At 40.5% G+C, this 27,367-nt stretch overlaps 1 protein-coding gene across 3 annotated transcripts in view; it reads left to right on the top strand.

The window, feature by feature from the left end:
• The window catches only part of LOC124170933 (SET domain-containing protein SmydA-8-like), a 98,807-nt gene that overhangs the window by 54,341 nt on the left and 17,099 nt on the right, over positions 1-27,367 (top strand). The window contains exons 1-4 of one of the 3 annotated variants that reach the window (XM_046550001.1): positions 7,560-7,635; positions 10,680-11,477; positions 25,147-25,381; positions 26,338-26,667. In XM_046550001.1, coding sequence (XP_046405957.1) covers positions 10,686-11,477; positions 25,147-25,381; positions 26,338-26,667 — 1,357 coding nt within the window. In that variant the 5' untranslated portion in view covers positions 7,560-7,635; positions 10,680-10,685. Of the gene's footprint in view, positions 1-7,559; positions 7,636-10,679; positions 11,478-25,146; positions 25,382-26,337; positions 26,668-27,367 lie in introns of those variants that run through there. The other 2 variants (XM_046550000.1, XM_046549998.1) reach the window with 2 other exon arrangements.

Genomic DNA, 27,367 nt, shown 5'->3' with positions numbered 1-27,367 from the left:
TGCGTCTAGAAATTTATGACAAATAAATGTAATTTCATTAAAAATTCTTCAGTTTAGAATGATACTAACATCACCGCAGCGCGGTTGTAGTCTTTGGGATGAAACTAAAATTTCTCAGGAGCATTACCCGATCAATTTTTCTCTACCCCTCAGTACACTGTATGACCCTTCCGGGATGGAACCCTGCATTGAAGTTAGGTCTTCTACTTGATAAGTTTCCCATTTTATTAATTCCGAAGGGAATTTTAGTTCTTATACTCCACTATTATTTAACATGAATGAGAATTCATATATACCAAGACTGTTATTTGCCACGAATAAAACATTTCGCTTAGCCGCGATTCAAACCCAGATCCTCCCGATTTCCGGTCAGCTACATTACCAAGTAATTTTTTTCTAGGCGAATCTTAGACACAAGTAAAAGGAGAATTTCATATTCAAGGAAAAAGGTTGCTTCGAGGTATAATTGGTAGCATATTTTACCGGCCATCGGGGATATCCGGGTTCGAATCCCAGGTTAGTCAAATGATTTTTTCATGTAGATTATCATACTTATTTAACTATGCACTCGTGCGCGTGGCTGCGTACAAAGTTGCTTTTGCGACGCAGTACTTTGTATGAATGAGAGCACAAAACCTTTTGCATGTGACGCAGGAGTATCCTCTTTCACAAATAACTGTAACCACTGTACGATAGATAATATTTAGTTGCCGTTCCATGCTTAACAACTTTATTTGGTAGAATGATTAATGATTTTTAAACGCTCTACATAAAAACATATACTTAATTCAACTTACAAATAAAATCCGAAGATTCAAACGTTATGGAGCGGAATTTTTCCATATTGAAACAATCACTTGCAATTTTCCACGATTATAAGAAAAGTTATTGTGACCCAGATTTCAATGATATAACAACATCTTCAACGTACAAATGGCGTGTTATTCATTCAATGTATCTTCTTGGGACTAAGTTATGTCCGATTCCGAACTAATGGATTCGACTTTGCCAATATTTGGCCCGCTTTAATTTCGTAGGGGATAAATTATTTCTAATGCCTTTACTAATTTACTTTGAAAAATTGCGAGAAATATTCCTCCTTCCGTTAATTATGTAAAAGATAAGGAGCATACGATAGAAATTCAGGGAAAAAGGTTCTGCCCAAAATAAAAGGATAATTATGGTAAAGCTAGAGACTAAGCCGGTAGATACCGTAGTGGTACATGTTAACATACCTACGACGGACTACTAGGATGAAGAAGTTTAAGGCGTCTATGAAGATATCACCGCAGTAATCAAACAGGTAAGACGTGAAGAAAACCTTATAATTTTAGGTGATTGGAAGGAGAAGGGTTTGGGTGTCAATATTGACTGAGAAAAATAGTATTCTATGATTCGCTGACGACATAGCAATCATAGCCAAGACAGAGAAGAATTTTAAGAAGATTTTGACAAATATAGAAAGGAAAATGGCCAGATATCAGTTGAAAATCAACAAAAGGAAGACTAAGATATTAGTATGTAGTAAAAGAGAGGAGGCTAGGACAAACATTAAGGTAAGAAATCAAAAGCTAGAAGAGATTTTCTTACCTGGGAAGCCGAATTACCAACGATGGACGAAGCAAGAAAGAAATAGTCAGTAGAATAGCGCTGGCGAAGAGGGCTTACTACAAAAAGATGAATCTTCTCACATATGAGAATACAAGCATAGAAGTAAGGAAGCAATTCATCATACGCTACATATGGAGTGTGATTCTCTAGGGAAGTGAGGCTTGGACGTTGATAGCAGCAGAGAAGTCTATGATTGGAAGCATTCGAAATGTGGTGCCACCGAAGAATGATGAAGATAAAATTGATCGAATGAGTAAGTAATGAAGGAGTGCTAAGAAAGTGGGAATTAAAATAAGTCTTCTAAAAACCTAAAAGAATTTCTTCCTTGGTTTTAGCCTCACTAAGACAAGGAATATTAGTTAAAAATTGAAATTCAGCTCCTGTCTTGTCGATTGCTTTCACAAAGTATTTCATCTGTCCTAGTTTTATGTGAAATGATGGCAAGTGAATATTTTCTGTCGGAACCAGGGAAACATGGGCGACATTTTCATAACCATGAGTGAAGCTTTCTCGCAGAGGCCATTTCCGTAAGATGTAATGTTTTCTCGGGCGCGGCTGTTGTATTCAAGGGAGCAGCAGTATTTCGTGAAGCCTGATTGCAGTCCCGTGAGTAGAGCGACAACTTTCAGATTAGCGCAAACTTACCAATTATAATCACGATAATTAGTACTCTCAAGGATTCAACTGATATATCGGTACGTCTCCTTCATATCAGCAGAGTATGCAGATAGGATAGAAGGTAACTCATTCCCATTGGCCAACAGGACCACTTCAAAGCTTGTCTTTGACGAATCCATAAACAGTCTCCATTTTTCTGGGTCACATGGCATCATAATTTCTATCAACAATGCATTTAATTACAGTAAAAAAACCAAGCCTTCATCTTACGTAGAAATTAATTTCAGTGTTGGCGCTCTTGTCCTACTGGAAAAGATTTTTATGCCCTTTTGTAAGAGATTGGCATCCATATAGACGCAACTTCGTACCATATGTTACATTAGTTTCTCCAAGTATTTCAAATTACTGTAACAAGTGGTGCAGCAAACACTTGGAGCTTAATCCTAGCCCTGACCGCCAATTTGGCAGCCAGAGAAAAATTTATAAGCAGTTTAAAGAATTAAAGAAAGAGATTATTGTTGCGATGTTTTAGTCAATTCACCGCAAACATAGCAGAAGCGATGACGATGATTTTACACACGTGTAATTTAATTACATATTAAATCACGGTAATATTCACAACTCAAGCCCACATACTGACATTCACCTGGAAAAAGCCGGAGTAAAACATTTTTTACTGTTTTGCACTATTTAAATTACTTGGAAAAAAAGGATCCTTGTCCAGAACACCGAAAGAGTTGACTCTGCGATCGCTAGAGGTATACCGAGGGAAGATGATGACAGCTTCAATATACATAATTGATTTTAGAGGCTGATACTTTGCGGAATTCCATGATTAAGGAGAAAGAATACTTTTTTAATCCAATGAAATCATAAAATCTCAGTTTTACATTCTTCGTGGAACTAGAAAGTAGGTATTACTTTTCTTTTTTTAGCTGCGAAATCAAAACAATTGCCGTCCAAGCCTGAGCGGGAGAGGCACTGCGAGGGCCAGAGTAGTAAAGTGAATCTTCCGAGCTATTGCTACATATTTTAATTATTGCTGCTATGCTAAACAGCAAAATATTTTTATTAATACTGCTGTTTCTTGCTGGTTTGTATTATTATCTTTCGGGGAGGATGATGTGAAATAGAAGCTGGAAATATTTTTAAATACGTGAAAATTTGCGAAAAAATGGCAAAATTGGTCATTATCAATGCGTTTTTACACAATTGACGGAGACTAATTCCCCTAAAATCTACATCTTTACCATTAATATTATTTTTTCAGAATTTTGCACCCCTCAAAACCCCTAGAAAAAATTTAAATGCTAAAATAATCCTTTTAATTTCTCCAAATGACCGAAAAGTGGTAAAAATTGGAGGCTCTTCCGAAAATAGTGGGTGATGGAGAAAAACAGAGTTAATATTCGGATTTAGGAGGTCATTTTAAAAACTAAATAGCAGGAATGGTGTCAGGGCCGATTTTCATGCCGTCCAGCGATAATTTAAGCAAAGATGATCATTTGAATCCACACCCCCTTGATAGTATTGTAAAATGATATAAAGCCAGGAAGCATTTTGTTACCACTTGAGGCAGTAATACTTGCGTCATGGATAATCGCAGAAATAAATACTACATGGATTTTATTGAAACGTAGGTATTACAACGCGGAAATGTCGGGAGTAAAGCAAAAAGGGAAGGATGTAAGACAAGGGCATACCCAGGGTCATAACTAGGGGGGGTAAGCCATTGTCTAGAAGTGGGCGCAAGCCAAGTTGTGACATTTTAGCATAAAAAGGTGAATGAAAAAAATATTTTAAGAAAATTATAACAGCGCATTATTAGTTTCTGATATCATTTCATAGAAAAAATATTTTTATTTTAGTTAAGTACATATCTTATACCTACTAATGCATATCATTTTTCGTGGGTTTAAAGGAAATTTGTTGAATACTTTCGTTTCAATTCAGTACCGATTTTGCTTAAGGACTTCTGCGATTTTTGCTTCTGGAGGGGGTGCAATTGCCCCCCCCCTGCCCCTCGCCTATGTTGTAAGGTTCTATTTTTTCTTGGGGGAGATTCAGGAGGAACGTCTGCTTTGTTCTTACTCATCGTCCTTACCATATTCAATCTTTTTTTGATAAAGGTCTACTGTTAAAGGCATGCTGGTACACCAACTGTCACTGGTAATATTTCTTCCTCTGCAGTCAATGTGCTCTGCTAAGCGTTTGACAATTTCATGAGGTGAATTGGATCCTTTGAAAGGGCATCTGGCTACGTGCCCATATAAATTTCAATTTTTAGGTAAAATTTCCTAGCATCCACCGCAGCAATGACTTCAATACCATATTTCTTTGGCTTTTGGATAGATACTGCGTTAGAGGACATCGTCCTCGAAATGATATAAGTTGCTCAAGGATCGTGATGTACTCTGATGGTGTTTTTGAAAATTCAACTTTGTTGGATATTTTATTAATGAACTCAGTAACTGCAGCTTACTAGTCAATTTTCTTACTTTCTAGTCTAGTGCTGAGGTCATAAAAACTAATGCACCGTAGAAAAAAAATCCGATAGCTCAGTGTACGGGAAAAAATTTGATAGACTTCTTTGCTCCAAATCTCCCTAATATCAACATGGGAAATTTCATACGCACCTGAGAGAAAAAGGAGACTAATAAGAGCCAGTTATTCATCTTCACTCAACTGCCAAGTATCACGATCCTTTGCATAATTTCCAGAAACAGAATTAAAGTAGAAATTAGTGATTTTAACAATTATGTAATAATGCTGTGCAAAAAGAGGCGAAATGCTGATGATTCTTCACACAAACTTTTAGCACATGGGTGTATTCCAGGAAGATGAGTCATCGGCGATTTCATTAAGCCAAATGCGATGGAATGAATTTTAATCGCCTTCACGATGGATCGGAAGCGAGAATAAATTGTAACACTTTTGATCGCATCGGGTCAAAACTTCGGTTGCAGCAAAACTAGGGAACACTTTGAATATTAAACGTAACTTATGGTTAGAATTACAAGAAATTAGAGACCAGAAAAACTCTAGTTCGAACGGCATCATTTTATTAAAAAAACATCGAAGAAAAAGTCAATATGACCCGATGCGATCTATTCAGATTTATTGGCCTTATTAAAGCTGTATGTGATGTCTGATGCAATATGCAATTTATGATGTTCTTACCATATAAATCAATAAATATTAAAGATGATAGAAAATCAATTTTCGTTCATTCATTATTTGTCATATGTCTCATTAGTGTTCTCCCTGCAGCGCTATGATTACTGAATAAACATGTTTCGGAAAGTAACTGTATTGAATACAAGTTTTCAAATGGACGTGGGTGATTACTATTTCATTCATACTGAAGAATAACGTAAGAATGTAAAGTTGTACTTTTAAAAAAAGTTTCACGAAGTACGCGCATTTCGGCTAGCGTAATTGACTTTTACGATGCTTTAATTTTGTGATATGAACGTTGACCAGCTCTCCCCTTCGAGGAGAGTCGAATAAGGAGAGAACGATACAAGTAATCGTCTTTCTTCATAGAAGCCGGCCGTACTTCCCAGCCTCGTCGAGAGCGTGCGTATTTGGATTCTTCCAAGAAACGGCAACCGAGTGGCTGAGGTGGGACTAATGCCGCCAGAGAGCAAAAATCAACCTCCGAATCCTGACCACTCTCAATATCGACCCTCCGCAGTGAAACTTGATACAGCGACGGGTGTTTTTTTCGGTCGGAGCGAAGCTTTCCTTTCCTTTTTTTTCCTTCGATCAGCGAATACTCCCCTCCGCCCAAGGAGGCTTCCCATTCCACTGGCCGTAGCGGCCGACTTCGCAACTAAAATCCGGCGACGGTTGAATTTGGATTTTTGAATTAGGATAGAACACCCTTAAGGGAGTCTGGATTATTACATATTCTGTGACCACGGATGGGAAGAGAAAAAGGGAGGGAGCGTTTTGTATGTGTCCGGCCCATCAGAAGCGTGCTACATTTTAAGCATCTCTCTCCAAATCCGTTGTCATGGTTTCCTAGCCATAACTATCCACGGTTCAGACGCCGACAAATATGATAGATATACCTACATTGCGATACTTTTAGACAAAAGGAAATGATGTTTTCGGATTTTTGTAATATAAACGGAAGCACATTCCATCGGTCATCATTGAGCGAAATTTCCACTCTGCAGCACATTTACGAAGAGTAAGAAAAATATTTTTCCAAAGTATGTCACTCGGATTGCATACCCATAAAGGTTTCCATGCACCCGTTAAAGTCTCCGAAGAACTTTTCTGTCCAAATTATTTGCCGCATAATTTTACTGTATGAGTGACAGCAAAGGCGACGGCTCAGAACTTTGGGACGGACATTGTCAACATTTATCGTATTTGTGCACATCATGGTTACACTATTTCCTCATGATGTGGAGTTGAATTGATAGTCGTAGTAATGAGCTCTGAAACCATAGGTCATACTGTTGAGTTTGACAAATATCTTTTTTCTCTGAATTAAAAAAAAATTCTTTATTACTCATAAAGCTTGATTTATTTCAAATATATTTTCCATTTCACAACTTTTAGAAATTTGAAATAACCGTCTAACCAGAGAATTATGGCTAGGAATTCCTACAAAACATTTAAAAGAATTCCGTCGAACTCTACAGAAAATGCTTGGGAATTCCGTTGAATGAGAACGGAAACTGTAATGAATGTTGTATGCATTTCTTAAAAAGCGTTTCAATACTTTTAAGTCCGCCGCCGGAAGGTTCGTCTTCAAATTCCGTTTACTAGTATACAAGTTTTCAGTCATGCCAGTGCCTGAGAAAAAATTGAGACATAACCACCTCAAATGGAAATCGTTAATGCACAGGGAACATACTTTAATGGTGTTTTGTGTCTTTAATCTCTGTAAAGATCAATCTGTTTCTGAAAAACTGGAACAGTACTCCTGCAGCGGGGATTCCTTATTCCGCATTCCCAGTATTAGTCAAGGTTGAGATGTTCGATACCGTTATAGAACTTTCAAATGACCAACCCATTTTGGAATTCCCTCATTTAATATCGATTATTTAAGGTTTTGTGAATTCAGTGCTCAATACGGACTCAGATATCGGGTCTCTTGAGACCCTCGACCCTCGCGGCTACTAATAGCGGAGCACGAAACATCAGAATATAGATGCCTTTGTGCAAGATTCTGCCGCCCCACGTGCGGTCCCTCCCACCACACTTATTCAGGGCACCTCACAAAGGGAGTGCTGCTGGCAGCCTCTCCGCCCCCCTCCCCTCCGCACCCATTCCAGACCCATTCCAGAGCCTCCCTCCCCTATTCCTATTCATGTAGAGTCGCTCAGACACTCATTCGCATCGCAGCCGGACGGACTATTCGCGCCCGCCGCCGTCAACTCACATCAGGTTGGTACTTGTGTGTGACCTTGAGCAGCTGCAATCGACACCTCGAATGCACGCAGGCGTTATCGAAGTGATGCCACGCGTCACGATCTCAGCGGTGGAGCGGGAAATTTGAATATACTTATTACTAAGTGGATAATTGAATCACCATCGTAAACCACGAGTTCCTTGTTAACATCTGCTATTTTTTCTGCAGTGTACATTTACGGAGTTTCCCGCGAGTTAGTTTGACTAAATGTATGATAACTCCGCCGTGGAAAAACCACGTGGTGTGGAGGAAATGTATGCTTGTGAGTGAGGGAGGATTTGGAGCAATGTGGTTGAGGCAGGTGACGTGTGTGGCGCGGCGAGTGCCGATTAGTGTCAGCGGATGCGGCCACGCGTCAGTGTCCGACCGCGATATTTCCAAGCATCGTCTATTCGCTGCACTGCACCTGGGAAGGTGCGCTAAAATGTCTTCCGAGCATGGGATATGTTTTGAATGGATTTCCTGTGCTCATAGCAGTGCGGAGTGTTTTGATATTGTTTTGAATAAAGCTCGTATAATGTAAATAGCATATAGAATATGCAGTTATTGCTTGTCATCTGGGGGTCGGCGAAGGATGGGCCAAAAAAACTCATGAAACGTTTTGCTGGCGTCTTTTAGAGGTCATGATAGCAGTGCGATTCTCTAATTCTTTTGAATATCTAGAGCGAGAATCATTGAGATGCCAAGTAGCTCAACCGCTGTGGTGCTATTTCTGTGAAATGTGAGAGGAGAGCCATCAGGGGTTAAACTGGAGGCAATTCTTTCCAACGGAATGTATATAGTTATAGAATGAACGAATTGCAGGTGAGGAAGAGAAATTGTAAGGCCTGGAATTATAGACAATGATTGGTAATGGTATGATTGGCCAATGATCGACGGCCAGTAAAAGTGGATAGCATTGCTGTGACGTGTGCTCGGAGTAGGCATGGCATTCAACAGTACATGAGAAGGGTTCTCTTGCCATCGAAGGGGTTGTTTGCGTGCTCGCTGAGTGATTGTTTGAGACTTCGAAGAGCCCTACGCAGTGCACGCAGGTGATTACTACTTCCACGAGACTTCATGCTCATCTTTTTTCTGTCAAAATGCTACTCACAATGTTGCAACGCAATCTGGTCATGGACCTATCCGTTACTAGTTCCGCCAAGTTATTCGTTTGTAGAGAATGTGGCTCGTGAAAAACTCAGAGTTAAGAATTTCGTTAAATTAATACCATTTCTTATTGGAAAGTTTTACATGGGATTCAATTAGTGAATGCACATTAAAGCATGCGATGGTTTGAAACTGTTCGATTGTTTTCATCTTAAAATAATTGTGTAATCAGTATCAAAAGTTGAGAATTACCTATTGAAGAAAGCATCTGCTGGAGAAACCTTGTTTATTCAATTTCTTGCATCTACTGAATATTTCATAATATTTTAACTGTTGGTAGGAGCACATATCTGATAAGCATATAATAAATATTTCAAACGCTAATTATACCATGTTATACTTTTTAATGATATTGACTTGGTTTGACGCATGCGTAAGGTAGGTACTCATTGCTCTTGGGGTCCTAATTGCAAGGTTGGGGAATTGCGTTGGTCTCGTGGCTAATGTAGGCTTGCGATGACGTGGGCCTGTGTAGTGGAGGTGAGGATTTTTCAAAAGTTTCCCGGTCCCTGCTTGAGTGCCGTGTAGAGGGTATTTCAAGTGGAGCACTCCGTTCGTCTCGACATGTGCTTGCTCTCCTCGACTCCTTTTATTAACCGCTTCGCTCTCACTCACGTAATTTACGTTCTCACTCCCGGAGAGCTGAAACCCGGTTTCAGAACGCTTCAGAATTTTTTAAATTTAGTGATCTAGACAAACAAATTCTCTTAGTTTTATAGAAAACTAAATACTTTAGAAGAAATTCTACTTCATCAGGTTTAGTAAACATTTATTTTCACCCTAGTAAAAAAAGTGAAAGTAACTCAAAATGTATAAAAAACAATTTTACATGTGAATGCGCCGATTCATGGGTACCTTGGGCGTTCTAAGGTGAAAAGCGATGCGTTGGCACTTTGAGTACCTCAGGGTGTCTCAGTGAGCAAACAAATGCCCGCTCCGGTCCTCTCTCTACCCTTTCTTACGCGCCTTTCCCTTATGGCGCAAATGACCCCACCTGTTCATCTCCTCCTATAAATGCCGTACTATCGCAAGGTTGGTTTTGATGAGTGCAAGAGCTCCAAAAGTTCGAGGTCTTTGGCGAGTAATTTATGTTCATTTTCGTTCCTTAAAATTAAATTTTAAACACCTCCCCCCTTATTCATCTCACTGCATAAAGCTTTATGTGGAAACTAATGGGAAAACTACATCCATTTCATATTTTAAGCCACCGTAATTTTCGGTTGTGGGCAATAGTACTCACAGGAAAAATAATAGCTCACTGTCTTTGTAAATATTTTCAAGGAGTTGATCAAGTGATTTCCTGATTTGCCTTTGAGAGACTTTACGAGATGCGTTACGAAGTCAAACAAACAGTGTTTTCGATTATTAATCTCAAATCATAATGACCCATGACATACGATAAGGAATTCCCTCGGAATTCTTTATCGTATATCATGTTAACGGAAATGACCCAGTGGCAGAAATGTATTCACCAACACACTTCTCAATTGTCATGCTCGTCGGAGTGTGTTAAAGCAAAAACATGTTCTGGTGTGCAATACCTTTATCTCCTTGAGGTTTTATCGGTGAATTCATTCTGACAAACTTTAGACTATTTGGATATTGTTTTCACTGCTCACTGAGAACAAAATATGAATTAGATGATGTTCATGATGCCTTATATTTAAGAAATTTATTTTTCACAAATTTCACCTCTTTTAAGTACAGTATTAACAGCTGTGAATGAATTCTATTATTTTAACGAATATTCAGAAATTATTCCCTCCTCCCAAAACTGACTCGTACTCGGACAATTCAACTCGCATGGCTGCAATTCTACACCCCCCAGGTTTCCCGTTCGTTTCTTTACTAAGGCGTCTTATATCCTCAGGAGGCAATGAGCTGCGTCGTCTGCTCCGGGCCAACATCCCTCCGTTGCTCGGGATGCAGGTCCGTCTTCTACTGCAGCCGTGGCCATCAGAAGCAGCACTGGTCCGAGCACAAGCGCGAATGCAAGCAGTCTTATGCGCTGAGCCAGTCGGAGCGGCTAGGCCGCCACCTGGTAGCCGCTAGGGACCTCGAGGCGGGCGAGCTGCTGCTGCGGGAGGTGGCCCTGGTAGTAGGTCCCAAAGCTGCCTCGAGCTGCGTCTGCCTCGGCTGTCACCAGGAGCTGACGCCGCCAGCCCACTCCTGTCCCGGCTGCGGCTGGCCACTCTGCTCGGCCGACTGCCGCGCCTCGCCCCACCACGCCTCCGAGTGCAGCCTGCTCGAGAAGGCCGGCATCGGCGCCTCTGCTCTGCTGCACGCTGCGCTCTCGGCGCAGGTCGCCGCCTACTCTTTCGTCACGCCCCTTCGCTGCTTGCTGGTCAAGCGCGCCTCGACTCGCTCCTGGGACACCTTGAACAGCCTTCAGAGTCACGTGGAAGAGAGGTTGTCCACGCCGGCGTACGTTGCTTATCGACAGAACGTTGCCAAGTTCATTGGGGATGTGCTTGGGTTGTATGGTGATGGATTTGACGAGAATGCAATTCTCAAGATGTGCGGCATCCTGGACACGAATTCTTTTGAGGTGAAGTGGGTGCCAAAGAAATATCCAAGTGCAAGGCTCGCCAAAGTGAGGGCGTTGTTTCCGTTGACTTCAATGATTGCCCATGACTGCAGGCCAAACACCCGGCATACCTTCGAGCAAGTGAGTGTTTTTTAAATAGTTCATATATATATACCACAAATATAACCCAGGTTAGGTAAGACACAGTATAAAAGACAATGAAAGATACAATGCAAAACACTCACACGACTAAATATTCAATAGCACTACCGCCTTCCTTGGAGTTAGGAACAAGAACCATGAAAGTTGATGATGATTCTTATTTTTCTTGGCCTGTTCAATGACAGCCTCCTAAAAGATTGCCCTCTAAAACTTCTTTGGTTTAGATACATAGACGAAATCTTCCTTCCCTGGTCTCTTGATATCAACTCTCTTAACACCTCTGCCTCTTCACTAAACTCAAATGCACCTTTCTAGCAATCACAAATCCAATAACTCGGGTCACATCAAAGCCGTCATCAAACAGAAATCCTCCACTGCAATAGCTGCCATTCACTCGCACCATCCCTTATTCTCTCTCCATTCGTGGACACATGATTTGCAGTAATGCGGACGATCTTCAGAAGTTCCTATCTAAATTACACACCTCTCTTCTTCGCTGCGGGTACCCCAAAAAACTTTTAAACAATAAAATTTAAAAAAAAACGTATGTTCCGAATAAACCCTGCGCGGATGAAAAATGTTCCCCCTCTTTTCTCACATGTTCCTGGCGCTCATGCCCTACAGGATGGACGAGATCACCATTCTGTCAAACCACAAATACTCCTCCTTGATTTTCCTTACTACTCCACGAATCACCTATAAAAGACCGTCAAATTTGAGTCACCGGTCCACTTCAAAAATCTCTGCCAGTAACCACCACTCCACCCTCACCTTGCTACCGTTCCAGATGAAGAACCTGTAAGGTATTTTCTCCAAACTCAGCCTCTTTACTTCCCAAACTTAAATGCCTCCCGATGTGACGTTACGTCGTAAAATCTGGTTGATTTTTCACGTAAGTCCAGACAAGGGAAATACTCCAACCGTCGGTCACATGCTGGATCAGGGAAAGACTCCACAAACAAGAAAAACAGCTCACAAGAAAAAGGTAGCCAAAAACAATTTACGAGTTCTTACCGTACGATATCTATTCAAAGTAGAGTATTCAAAAAATCAGAAGTATTACAGAAAACAATGATAGTAAATTCATGATCCCAAAGGAAACATTACCAGCTAAATACCAGCAGAAAATTGCTCTAAAAATCTCATGCCTCACAAGACATGTGACTCCCAGCAGGTCACGATCAGAAAGAGGGCTCTCCTATTCAGGAAAAGCCAGGATTTGAGGGGAGGGATTCTTCCAGGGAGTGGAGGGGTAGCCAGGCGAATTCAACTACTGCGCCACTCATGCATAGAACGGCCGCTCCACAAAATCAGCATTCCCTGGTTTTGAGACAACAGCACAGCACCCAGAATTTTCCCCTCAACTTCTGGGTTGGAGACATCAGAGGAATCAGAGGGATAGTTCATTGGAACACATGGAGGGGAGGGAGATACTGGGGTGAGGTGTTGGAGGGAGAGAGAGTTGTGATAGGACAATGGTAAAACTTCTCACTCCAAGTACAATACTAAGGCCTTAGCACCGATTTCCCCTTGCTTGCCAAGGAGTAAGTATTCCTCCGCAGTAGTCCTATATAAGTCTTGGATTGCAGGTAGGCTGGGTTCGGTGCTGGGTTCGGTGCTGGCTTCGGTGCTGGCTTCCGGTGCTGGCTTTCGGATGCTGCTTTCCGGAGGCAGCATTTTCCGGAGACAGGATTTTGCGAGACAGGGTTTTGCTACAGGCGTTTTGCGCGAAAAATCCTTTGCGCGAAAAAACCTTAGCGCGAAAAGTTCTTGGCGGGAGAAGTTCTGCGGATAAGTTCGGAGGAAGTTCGAGGAATTTCTGGGGGGGGAGGGGTACCAGAAATTTTGGGGGGGGGGAACACTAAAAAATGCCACATCCTCTGTGGGAAAATGACCACAAAAATTGCTTGAACTTGTGGACAAAGACACGTCCACCAAGAACTGATTAATGCCAGGAAAACTTATCGAGGCATCACAGGTCCACTGGTTTTCACTGGATGAACCCCCACTGTTTAACCCCCCATGAATTTTACTAAAAACCATTATTCAGTGGTTAGAATTGAAATGAATATAAAAAAAGTTTATTGATTGAGACGATAGTTTGCAAGAAATATCACTCAAAAATAGTTTTAACAAGAACATACATTTTATCACTCTGTAAATGATAACTTCAAGAGTGAAGTTTGGAATTCAACAGAATTCTTGAGTAACATGACATAATTACAAGAGTGAGACAAGAAATAATGCTGAATGATATAGAGTAAATTATTTAGTATTACATAGCAAGAAAATAAAATTAATAATCAATATGTCATAATGTGATGCTTGTTTCGGTGTACAGTGAATCAAAATTACAAATAATTATCACCAGCGACTAGAAGGAACTGGGAAGATTATATTTGGTATAACACCAGGATATCTTTACCAAACTCAAATGTTCCTTCTCTCATCAGAGATATTTTGTGGTTTCTAAAACCAAGTAAAGCAATACAATAACCAACCACTTAGTAAATGGGCAAGATTGGGTTGGTAAAGCAGTTGGGTTCATGAGAACCCTGGGTTGTCCCATTAGTTGGGTTCAACCACCTTATCAAAAATCAACGATTGACAAAAATGAGTTTTAACTTCTACCCAAAATTCATATTACAACCCAAGAGAAAGTTAGGGTCGACCAACAAAATATATATCACAATTTATATAAACAATAAATACAAGGTTATTCAAATATACGGTTATTCACTAAATAATTATTAGTTATCAAAATAGCAGCAAAAATATTCAGCATAATATGTGTCTCACTTAATTGATATACTTTGGCATTATTAATTCTCCATTTAAACCCTCCATGTTTGTAAATATTATCAGTCCATAATTAATTATCAATAAAGAATCCTCCAAAATTCAACAAGCTTTACATAAATGACAATAGATTGCACTAATTTCCTCGATTTTCCAATAATTATTAACAATTTACAAGGCATATGGTATTCATGTCAGATATTGATCAAGTACTGACTAAATTTAATCAAGATGTGTATATATATCTCTCAGTATTAATTAAACAAGTCAAAAAAGAAGCATAGGCGATGCTAACAAAATGACAACTGCATATTGCATCAACAAAAGAAATCACTCTAAATTTCACTCTTCAATTAACAATAGAAATGGCTTGAAAAGCTACGTGCTGTTTGCGACAAAATGAAAGTTCATACTTGTCGGGCGATGAAGGTCGCAACTCAACGCCAAAGCCACACTAAAACACAGTAGGCAGTCTTAAGATCAGCTGATCAATTCAATCACTCAGCCATCGATAGAATATCGAACACTGCAAAATCACGACACTTATCACTGTCAAGAATTGTGAGAATGTCCATAAAGTCTTGGTGGAGGAAAGGTGACACAAAACACAATTGAATCTTAATAACTGGGGCCACCTCCACAGCTTATCTGGAAACGAGCCATCTCGGGGATTTCCCCCCAAGTTATTCTCCCGTCCTCTCCCTCCAAGCACCCATAATTCCACCACCTTACCTCATCTCACAATCACAGTAGACCAACACTAAATTACATGAGTGAATTAAGCAGATGAGAATAAGCAAGTACAATACAATATTTCAGAACAATTTCAATTACAAACATAGAAATAGACTTATTATTCATTATTCAAAACAATATTATTAGGAATCAAGAGAAATTCAACACCGAAATCAAGCATCAAATAGTATTTGAGAAAGCAAACATTAGCATTCATTGAGAAAAATAAAAAAAATAAAAAAAATCAATGATATTTCTCTCCTTTTAATTACTGGAATTAGCAATGCCACCATGATATGCCTTTCAATGAGAAACATGACAAATTTTCTCTTTCCCAGGAGAAACTTCCAGAATAACTGTTACAGGAGAGAGATACTTTTTAAGGACGAAAGGTCCGTTCCACAGAGGTTCCAGTTTTGCCATTTTCTGTTCACCTTTAGAACTGACAGGATGGTTTTTGCAGAGAACAAGATCTCCCACACAGAAAGTGATTTGGGAGTGAGATTTATCATAGAATTCTTTATGCCTATTTCTGGCCTTTTTTAAATTAGCAATAACATGATTCAGACATGCTTGTCTGTCATTATCGCTGAGATCATTCTCGAATAAAGATTTTGGAATGTCCCACTGATTAATTAAAGGATGCTTAAGTTCTCTGCCGAAAATTATTTTGGCAGGAGAATATCCACTGCTCTCATGTAAGGCAGTGTTCAGGGCAAAATTTAAGTCAGCCAGCATAGTGTCCCACATATGGTGAGCATTATTGCACAAAATAGCAAGTGCAGATTTTAGATTTCTATGCAATCTCTCTACCTGATTAGAACAGGGATAGTATGGAGAAACAAAAATTTGCTTAACCCCCAGTTGCAAACACATCTCCTTAACGGCATGAGATTTAAAAACTTGTGCATTATCAGACACCAAATATTTAGGAAAACCGAATTTCGGGAATACTCTTTGAGTGAGTATTGAAACAACCGAACCAGCCGTAGCCTTACGAACTGGCTCAAGAAAACAGAATTTAGAAAAACCATCAATAAGAGAAAGTATATATTGGTGTCCACCTTTAGTCAAAGGTAAAGGTCCCACAAAATCAATATAAAGTCTTTCCCAAACTTCAGAAGGATTGTGCGACGATAGCATGCCAGGAGGTGGAGCATTTCTGGGTTTACAAGTTTGACACAGATGGCATTTTCTGACCATGTCATAAACCTCTTTTTTCATGTCCTTCCACCAAAAGTGTCTGCTAATCTTATCATAAGTTTTAGCCATGCCCAAGTGAGCAGACATACTAGAGCAGTGAAAATATTGAAAAATCATAGGCCTCAAGACCGTAGGCAAAACAGCTCTTCCTCGCTTAATTTTAGAATTCCCATAACATAATAGCTGTCCCTTCAGAAAATAGTTTTTGTCGTTCAAGGAATTATTATTAATCTGATTGAAAATATCCTTTAGAACGAGATCAGTTTCTTGGTGTTTTCGAATGTCGACAAATGACAAAGGCAATTTATGTAACACACAAGAATAAGGAACAGCTGACTCCTTATGAGTGTTAGATTCCACATCTAAATGACTATTTGTAGATGAGGATGGCTCAATGCGAGAAAGACAATCTGCGACAGAATTAGATGATCCTCGAACATGATGCACAGTGAATTTATAAGAGGATAATTTAAGCACCATCCTGCCTAATTTGCCCAACTGCTTAGGATGAGAGAAAAGCCATGTCAAGGCACCATTATCAGTGTACAAGTGAAATGGTTTTACTTGTAAGTAAACACTGAATTTTTGAATTCCAAAATGAATTGCGTGACACTCCAATTTATAAGAAGAAAATTTACGTTCATGTTCCAAGAGTGCCTTACTAGCGAAAGCCACAGGGACAAAATCAACATTTACTTTGTGATTCAGAACGGCACCAACCGCCAAATTACTGGCATCGACAAATAAATGAAATTCCTCGTCAAATCGAGGGAAAGATAATACTGGTGGATTGGTGAGAGCTTTCTTCAACTGGCAGAAAGCCTCATTTTCAACGGCTGTCCATTGAAAAGGAACATTTTTACGTTTCAAGCGAGTCAGTGGCATAGAAATTTCAGAATACCTTGGAATAAACTTGCAGTAAAACCCACAAAGTCCAATGAATCTGGCCACTTCCTTCACGTTTCTGGGAACTGGGAATTGTTCAATTGGTCTCACTCTCTCAGGATCAACTTGCAAGGTTCCATTTGTGATGAGATGGCCCAGAAAAGTGAGTGATTCCACACCAAGCTTAACCTTGTCCTCGCACACCGTCAAACCGGCACTGCGTAGTTTGTTGAGGACAGCATTAACATGAGATACATGGTCTTCAGCAGACTTGGAATAGATACACAAGTCATCAATATATGGATAGACACATGAATATTTCAAATCGCCCAATACTTCATTAATGAGACGAGTGAATATTTGAGGAGAATTTACAAAACCAAATGGCAATCTATTATACTGGTACACTCCGAACGGCGTCACAAAAGCAGTTAATTTCTTAGAATTCTCAGATAATGGTATTTGATGAAAGGCAGAATTGAGATCAAGAACAGTGAAATATTTTGCATCAGCAAGATATTGGAATGCATGTTCAACAGAAGGTGTTGGATAACCGTCTGATTTAACAACTTTGTTTAACTTACGGTAATCAACCACTAGTCTTTCAGATCCATCCTTTTTAGGCACTAGAAAAGCTGGCGAACACCAGTTTGAATTGGAAACCTCAATCACTTTCTTATCAAGTAAAGATTGGATGTGTTTCTTCATTAAATTTGCCTTTGGAGGTGACAACGAATAAGGATGGGATCGAATCGGAGTAGAATCTAGCAGTTCAATTTCGTAGGTCATAACAGATGTGACCCCCAATTCTTGAGAAATCACATCAGGAAACTTTGCCAATAAACCCTTCAACTTATCACACAACGTAATTTCAGTGGACGACAGAACATGTGATTTGGAGGAGTTACTAACTGGCGCCGATTTAAACGCTTCGCAATTGTCCGTAAAAGAAAAAAGAGAATTCGGGGCAATTTCAAAACTGACGTTCGCCGGACGAATGATCATCTTTGAATTATAAATGAAATCCACACCCAGTAACACGGGAAACGGGATTTTAGCTAGATAAAACACGTGGTTCCAAGAAAACTTGCCTATTTGAACCTTGAGTGAGACAGAGGAATTAATATGAAAAGGCTGCCCCGACACAGTGATTAAATCGACGTCAACATTCTTACGAATAACCTTTCTCCGGCAACATTTCAGAGAAGCAAAGAAATCTTCATCACACAGTGAAACTGAACACCCAGTGTCAATTAAAGCCTGGCATGGCATAGAATGAAGATTAATAGATAATATTGGCAATCGAGTCGAACACTTGTCACGGACACTCATCAAACTCACGGCAGGCTGAGTAAATCGTCGTCTTTTGCGACACTCGTTCACTTTGTGGCCAGGTTTATGACAGTAAGAACAATTAATAGGAAAAGAAACTTCCCTAGGCGCACTGGAAGAGGCAACAGAAGACGTATTCCTAGAGATACGATGGAAAGTGTTGGAATATTCAGCACAGTCCATTAAATGTTTAGAAGCCTGCGTGATAACAGAGTCCAATTCTACAAATGTGTTAGGCTGATTTGAGAACATAATTGCAGATTTTGTTAAAGGATTTAACCCTTGAATAATGAGTCGTACAATAGAAGACTCGGAATACTGCAAACCCAGCACCTGAGTGGCATTACGCACAGAACACACGAAATCGTGGGGCGTTTCGCGAGGGAACTGAAATCTCTTAACTTTCGTAGTGATCAAGCGATCAAACTCTCTGTCACTAACAATTCTAGCCCAAACTTTTTCTGTGATTTGAGACCATGCGAGATTCAAGTTTAACATAGACAACCAAAAATGACGAGAGCTGGCAGGTAGTTTAGATACTACAAGGTACAATAACGTTGACAGAGGAACCAAAGAAAGAAACGATTTCATTAACTTTTAACATGAAATTAAACCAATTCTCACTGTTTGACACTTCAAATGGCGGAAAATCACTGAGTAATTGTTTGACAATTACTAACCCTTCAGAAACTGGCAATGTCTGAGAAGCAGACATTTCGTGAGAGACGTGAACATCACTGCTTTCCTCGTGCGTTGGGCGAGGTGGAACCACTTCTAAAGAAGATTCCCGTTCATTATTAGAAACTTCACTTCCTACGGACACATTAGCCGTACCCCTGGCCTTACGATCCTCGCCCGTGGTTAAATAAGTTTTTTCGTACGGGTTGTCAGTACCTCCAGGCATTTTGAAAAGTGAAGTGACGACAACGAGAAAAAGAGAGAGAAAGAGCGAGAAATAAAACTATCTCTCATTATTGGAAGAGTCCAATAAGACAAAAGGGGTGCGAGAATAACTAGCTGCTATCCAAACTATCAAGAACATTACGAGCATTACGAACATTAATGTCAAATGGCATATGACCACGAGGAAAAGTCGGCAACACTAGTCACGTAATCCCACACGAACCAAAAAGCACTTAATGGAACATAAAATAACTCACTTTTAAGAGAAGAAACAACCAGAAACTGCAAAAAGTGGAGAAATAGTGGAGAAATGTCACCATTGTCCAGCACTCGGAGACCTCGACGAGAGGACAGGAAATCGAACCACGCTCTGCTACCAAAATGTGACGTTACGTCGTAAAATCTGGTTGATTTTTCACGTAAGTCCAGACAAGGGAAATACTCCAACCGTCGGTCACATGCTGGATCAGGGAAAGACTCCACAAACAAGAAAAACAGCTCACAAGAAAAAGGTAGCCAAAAACAATTTACGAGTTCTTACCGTACGATATCTATTCAAAGTAGAGTATTCAAAAAATCAGAAGTATTACAGAAAACAATGATAGTAAATTCATGATCCCAAAGGAAACATTACCAGCTAAATACCAGCAGAAAATTGCTCTAAAAATCTCATGCCTCACAAGACATGTGACTCCCAGCAGGTCACGATCAGAAAGAGGGCTCTCCTATTCAGGAAAAGCCAGGATTTGAGGGGAGGGATTCTTCCAGGGAGTGGAGGGGTAGCCAGGCGAATTCAACTACTGCGCCACTCATGCATAGAACGGCCGCTCCACAAAATCAGCATTCCCTGGTTTTGAGACTACAGCACAGCACCCAGAATTTCCCCTCAACTTCTGGGTTGGAGACATCAGAGGAATCAGAGGGATAGTTCATTGGAACACATGGAGGGGAGGGAGATACTGGGGTGAGGTGTTGGAGGGAGAGAGAGTTGTGATAGGACAATGGTAAAACTTCTCACTCCAAGTACAATACTAAGGCCTTAGCACCGATTTCCCCTTGCTTGCCAAGGAGTAAGTATTCCTCCGCAGTAGTCCTATATAAGTCTTGGATTGCAGGTAGGCTGGGTTCGGTGCTGGGTTCGGTGCTGGCTTCGGTGCTGGCTTCCGGTGCTGGCTTCGGTGCTGGCTTCCGGTGCTGGCTTTCGGATGCTGCTTTCCGGAGGCAGCATTTTCCGGAGACAGGATTTTGCGAGACAGGGTTTTGCTACAGGCGTTTTGCGCGAAAAATCCTTTGCGCGAAAAAACCTTAGCGCGAAAAGTTCTTGGCGGGAGAAGTTCTGCGGATAAGTTCGGAGGAAGTTCGAGGAATTTCTGGGGGGGGAGGGGTACCAGAAATTTTGGGGGGGGGGAACACTAAAAAATGCCACACCGATATACCCATCCACCCTCTGTACTTCCACCACTATCATCTATTTTCTTCACTATAACTTTTGCCCCGCTTTCTATGTAGGTGTTTCTTCTTTCTAAGCATGAACTACCCCCCTTACCCACTGAATAATCATCGCACCTCCTGCTGTCCGTTATCCCACCACGCATCACTCCTAGCACCCACACATTCCTTGTCTCACGACTCGCTCTTCAATGATTGTTTCAAGGTTTCAGTTATTTCATCCCTCCCCTCCACTGACTCCGCCCTCCACTGACTCCACACCCTCTAATTAGCTTGCATTTGGCGCCTGCAAGCGTGTAACCCGTCCTAGTTTTGAACGCGGCCTGTGAACCCCCTCCCCCTTACCCTTTTTCTCCCTCCCTTTCCCTCGTCCAACGTATTTCTTGCTCCCGCTCCCCGCATGCCCAACCAGTGTTTCCTTTGATGCTGAGAAAGGAGCTATTGGCTTCGAAAGCTCCACCAAACTTTCCCGTGTGAGTGTTTCTTTTTTATGTTTTTTATATGTTTCTTAGTTTAGTGCAAGTGACTCGCTAATATGCAATTATTATGTGCTACACGTATGATTTTTCGACTAAAAGATGGGGCGGGGGTCATTACATACATTAGAGGCTCGGGTCAGTCACCACTTATCTCCTTCCCGAGGTAGGTCGACAAATGGTCGAAACATTGAATCTACCTGTTTGAGAGTTCAGGTTATTTGTGTCTTCGTTTTTGTGGTATCTCCCATTAATTCAAAGTTAAATTCCAGTATACTGTTTAACTTGCTCGCGGCTGAGCTAAAAGCCACCGAGTGCGTCCACCGGGTTGCGGATGGTGGGTCGACCTTAAGATATAGAGGTTAGCTGCGAGATAAGCGAGTTCTCTCGTCGAATAAGTAGTCGTGGACAAAAAGCGGCGGTATTCTGAGGGGGTATTGGGCTACCCTTGGGTAAGGTAGGCCATTTAAAAGATACCAAAACCTGTGAAGATACCGTGACTTGGCGACTGGGGGCCGCCAATAATTATGCCTCCCATCACCCGGGGGAGAGGGCAGCAGCTCTTCTTCACATGTGCGAAGGTGGAGACCATACTGGTCGGTACAGCGACACACATTCCACTACGGGCGTGGTAACATTTACTTTAACGGCTGTAGTACTGCGATGTGGAAGGCAAGAGGAAACCACCACATTATCATCCCGAGGAGTCACAGCTACTCCACTCAATTTATATAATGACATGATGGAATTCTCTCGGGTAAAATATTCCGGAGGTAAACTAGTCCCCCATTCGGATCTCCGGGCGGGGACTACTCGAGAGGGTACATCGGTCAAACGAGATAGAATGTTGCGGATAGGAACATGGAACGTCAGATCACTTCGTACCTATGGTAAGCTAGAGAACTTGAAGGTGGAGATGCGAAGAATGAACCTCGATGTATTAGGCATCAGCGAAATGAAGTGGCCCCAGCGAGGAGACTTTTGGAGTGGAAGCTACAGAATGATACACACGGGATCGCTAAATGGTAATGCTGGAGTAGGCATAATGCTTAGAAAGAGCGCCGGGATGCGTGTTGAAAGCTACCTGCAGTTTAATGAAAGGATAGCAATGGTGAAGATAGATACTAAACCCGTAGCTACTGTAGTGGTACAGGTTTACATGCCTACGTCAGATTATGAAGACGAAGAAGTAGAAGATGTCTACCAAGATATAGCGGAAGTTATCAAGCAGGTAAGAGGGGAAGAAAATCTTATTATTTTAGGGGACTGGAACGCTGTCGTCGGCGAAGGTCAAGACGGAATAATAACTGGGAAATATGGGTTGGGTAACCGAAATGAAAGAGGAGAAAGGCTACTTGAATTCTGCACGGAGCACAGGCTAGTGGTTGCCAACACTTTATTCAAAAATCCCCTGCGAAGAAGATACACGTGGAAGATGCCAGGAGACCGTAGAAGATTCCAAATCGACTACATTCTTGTGAAACAAAGATTCAGGAACCAGGTGAAGGACTGCAAAAGCTATCCAGGGGCAGATATCGATAGTGACCATAACCTAGTTATGATGAAATGCCACCTTAAATTTAAAAAGTTGAAGAAAGCCGTGAAAAACATATGGCAGGTTGAAAAATTGAGGGAGGTTCAGCATCAACTGGCTATTAAAGAGGCTGTAGAAATAAAATAGGGGAGGATCCGACCAACAAACCAATGGAAGAGAGTTGGAAAACCATTAGAAGTGGTCTGCAGGCGGCAGCTGAGGAATTTCTTGGTAAAAGAAGAGTCGTGATGAAAAAACCATGGATCACGCAGGAAGTATTAGATCTCATTGAAGAAAGAAGAAAATACAAGGCTGCGAAAACAGAGGAAGGACAGAATCGTTACAAGAGGATAAGGAACGAAATATGTCGTAAAGCCCGGAAGGCTAGAGAAATGTGGATGAAAAGCATTTGCGAAGACGTGCAAAACAATCTTAAACATGGAAAAGTAGAGACCGCTTATAGGATAGTGAGGAACAACTTTAAGGAAAGGGGCGTAAGATGTAATACCCTTAGGGATAAAAACGGAGAACTATTGATTGAAAACGAAGAAAAAGGGAATAGATGGAAGAAATATCTGGAAGATTTGTACAAAGGAAGTCGCCTCAGAACCAATGCTATCGAAAACAAGAGGGAAGTGGATGCCGATGACATGGGAGCCCCAATTTTAAGATCGGAATTTGATGCGGCTGTAAGAGACCTCAGGATAAATAAAGCGTCTGGCATTGATGACATTCCTGCAGAACTAATCAAAAATTCAGGAGAGAAGAAGTTGAACCAGCTATACAAAATCATTAGTGAAATGTATACGACAGGTGAGATACCAAAGGATTTCGATAGGAACATTATAATCCCTATTCCTAAGAAGAAACGAGCGGAGAAGTGCGAAGATTTTAGGACCATAAGCCTTACTACACATGCATCAAAGATACTGACAAGGATCATCTATAGAAGAATAGAACGAAAAGCAGAAGAGTACTTGGATGAGGACCAATTAGGATTCAGAAAAAACAAAGGCACAAGGGAAGCAATATTGGCCCTAAGACTGCTCATAGAAAAGAGAATGGAAAAGAACAAGCCAACATTCGTTGCGTTTGTGGAGTTAGAGAAAGCATTTGATAACGTGGATTGGAGCACAATGCTTGGAATCCTAAAGGAAATTGGGGTTCTTTATAATGACAGAAGAATCATCCACAGTTTATACAAAAACCAAGTAGCCGTAATAAAATCAGGGCCCAGCTGTGAAGAAGCAAGAATTAAGAAAGGAGTGCGACAAGGCTGTACATTGTCACCCGTAATTTTCAACGTTTACATTGAGAAAGCCATAAAGGAAATCAAAGAAAAGGCATTGGGAGTGAATATCCATGGAGAAAAAATAAGCATGCTAAGATTTGCCGATGACATAGCCGTTATAGCAGAAACAGAGAAGGATTTGAAAAATATTCTGGTTAATATGGGTAGGGTAATGAGTAGATATCAACTGAAAATAAGCACGAAGAAAACCAAGATCTTAGTATGCAGCAGTAGAGAAGAATTCAAGACCAACATTAAAATAGGGAGGCAAAAACTAATAGAGGTGGATGAATTCTGTTATTTGGGAAGCAAGATAACTAGTGACGGGAGAAGCAAGAAAGAAATTATCAGCAGAATAGCCCAGGCGAAGAGAGCATTCCACCAAAAGAGAGACCTGCTTACAGCGGGAAACTTAAATATAGAAGTAAAGAAACAATTTATAAGAACCTACATCTGGAGTATGCTCCTATACGGAAGTGAGGCATGGACAATGACCGCAGCGGAGAAAGCAAGGATAGAGGCCTTTGAAATGTGGTGCTACAGAAGAGGATGAAAATCAAATGGATCGACCGAGTTAGTAACGAGGAAGTCCTAAGAAGGGTAGGAGAGAAGAGAAGCCTCATGAAAACCTTAATAAGAAGACGGAACAACCTTATAGGCCACATCTTGAGACATGATGGCCTGATGAAGACAATCGTCGAAGGACAGGTGGAAGGCAAGAATGGAAAAGGAAGACCTCGAACAAAATATATGGAACAAGTAAAGAGAGATGTGAAAGAGAAGAAATACGTAGGAGTGAAAAGATTAGCTGATAGGAGAACTGAGTGGAGAGCTGCGTCAAACCAATCCTAGGATTGTTGACCAGTGATGATGTTTAACTTGACTGAGAATGAAATCGAGTGTTAAGTTCTGTTCAGAGATATTGCAAAACCCTGGGATACACAATTCATCGTGCTAACCCAAGAGAACTATTTCAGTTTGATCACATTGTACTGTTAGTGCCTATTAGAAGAAGGTTGAGTTGCCTCTCATTCTTGGCAGGAAGATGACGGGGCCGTGCCTTGGGGTCGACTGGTCATGTCTGTGTACACGAGCGTGCCGGTTCGCAAAGGCGAAGTCCTCACGGCCACGTACACGCAGAGCCTGTGGCCCACCAAGCGTCGCCGCGCCCACCTAAAAATGGCCAAGTGCTTCTCCTGTGAATGCCAACGGTGCTGTGACCCCACTGAACTTGGAACTAACTTTGGCGCCATTAGGTGTTTCGGTGCCACTAAAGGTAGGCAAATTCTCTTGTCTTCATGTAAAGTTATTTTAATTGATTGGAGAAAATATTTTTTCTTTAATCTCTTTTTGACAGATATTGTGCCTTAATGACATTTGCTTTTCTTTCTCCGCTAAATTTCACTCTTGGTGGACATAAGAGGCTGATATTTTTCAGACAAGAAATTATTTTCCTAAATTAGAGTTATAAAATGTGTCTTGCCTAGTTATATTCTCAACAAGGCTTAAAACCGAAAACAGGATATGGCTAACAACTGTATTAGCGGTGGAGATAGCTAAAGAAGTAATTAGTCAATTATTAGGTCGATTCTAACTCTAACATTGTAAAGAGAAATATTTGATGTTTTTGACGTAATCATTAGGATGTTTTGACAAGAAATTATCATTTTTTTAAGCATATTATATTTAAGCCTTGATGACCGCATTTAAGAAAGAATTATCTATGAAAATAATGACTTTTCAAGTCTACAAAGGTTAAAAAATAAATGATTTTTGCATGTGAATTACAGTATCTTTTGGAACTACAGTATCTTATACATTTCTCAATTGAGGTATCTGATCGGGCCTATAATCGGTATCCAGTGAATTAAATTTAATAAATAATGGTTACTACCTTATAAAAGGGATCGTTTAGGAAATTTACTCCTTAATTTGATATTTGTGATGACTTGAAAGAGAATCGGAATTAAATTGATCAGAGCTTCATGGCCATCAACTGCGGAGCTAATTCTTATCAGATATCATTCCATCACGCCATATATGGTGCTCTAGTCTCTCAAAATTAAGTGGACCATGTTTTATTCCGCTCCAAACTTTGGGCCAGTATGAGTGAAAATCATTTCTTCTTGATTAACTGCTAAGTAAAGTTTATGACTCTAGAATATTTATTAAGTATGATTGTAGAATAAATCCCTAGCATTATCCTAAAACTCTATGAAATTTCTGGTGCAGAAGGCTGTGAAGGTCTTCTGGTACCACTGAATCCATTGGAGGAGACCAGTAAATGGAAATGTACTGTCTGCCGTAAGGAAATCCCATCAACATCAATGGATAGCTTGAACAGTAAATTGCATGATGAAATCTTAGAGAGAGCATCTAAAGTTAATCAGAAACTAGCCGAAAATGGAAGGATGAAAAACATTCCAAAGACGGATCCCGAGATTCTGGAGGAGTTTTTGGTGAAGTACAGGAAGGAGCTGCACCCCTTGAACCATCACGCGATTCAAGTTAAATATGCCTTGAATCAAATATATGGAAAAATTCCTGGACACCCACTGAAGAGTGAGTACATGCATATTGTGGATGTTTTTTCATTCTTATTAATATCGTTGATGTGCGCACTCACGAGTTGTTCGTTCTCCGTTGAAACAGTTTGATTTGTTATCAATAATCTGAGAACATATCTTAAAATACGAATTTTTTTCATACGGGACACCGATGTTTTGATGCTTTGAGCTTCCTTTCGATTTAATTATGGCCATTTTTTCTGCCGAAAATTGTTATTTAACCTAATAATGACTTTTTGTTTTGATACCACCAATTTAAGGGCCTAAAAATAAATTCTCGTCTTCACGCTATCAAAAGTATTTCTTGTGGTACAGATATATCGCTTCAGTTTATTTTTAATGTATTAAATTTGATTTAATGTCATGATACATGCTTAAATAAAAATTATCCGAAGAATCATAACATGGGGAGTTTTAACAATTTTGGTAATTTTATGTGGTTGTTACTGTAATGGTCCGCCGAGATTAAACTTTGGGTCGGGAGAAGCATGAACATAAAGAAAATATTTTCGCGGATCCCTCCCGCACAGGACACTCTACGGGACAAACATACGCCACCTGAGACAAAATACTACAAAAATAGGACTCTTGAGGAGAGAAATAAGCGGGTGTGGGGTGTCACAATTTTTCATGGGAACATTTCACAAGCATTCATCTCCGGGAAAGAACGTGCTGAGGGTGGAAAAGGATAAGGC

Source organism: Ischnura elegans, chromosome X (assembly GCF_921293095.1).
Source record: "Ischnura elegans chromosome X, ioIscEleg1.1, whole genome shotgun sequence".
Lineage (NCBI taxonomy): Eukaryota > Metazoa > Arthropoda > Insecta > Odonata > Coenagrionidae > Ischnura > Ischnura elegans.
Note: the sequence above shows the minus strand (reverse complement) of the source record. Positions and strands in the feature narration are given on the sequence as shown.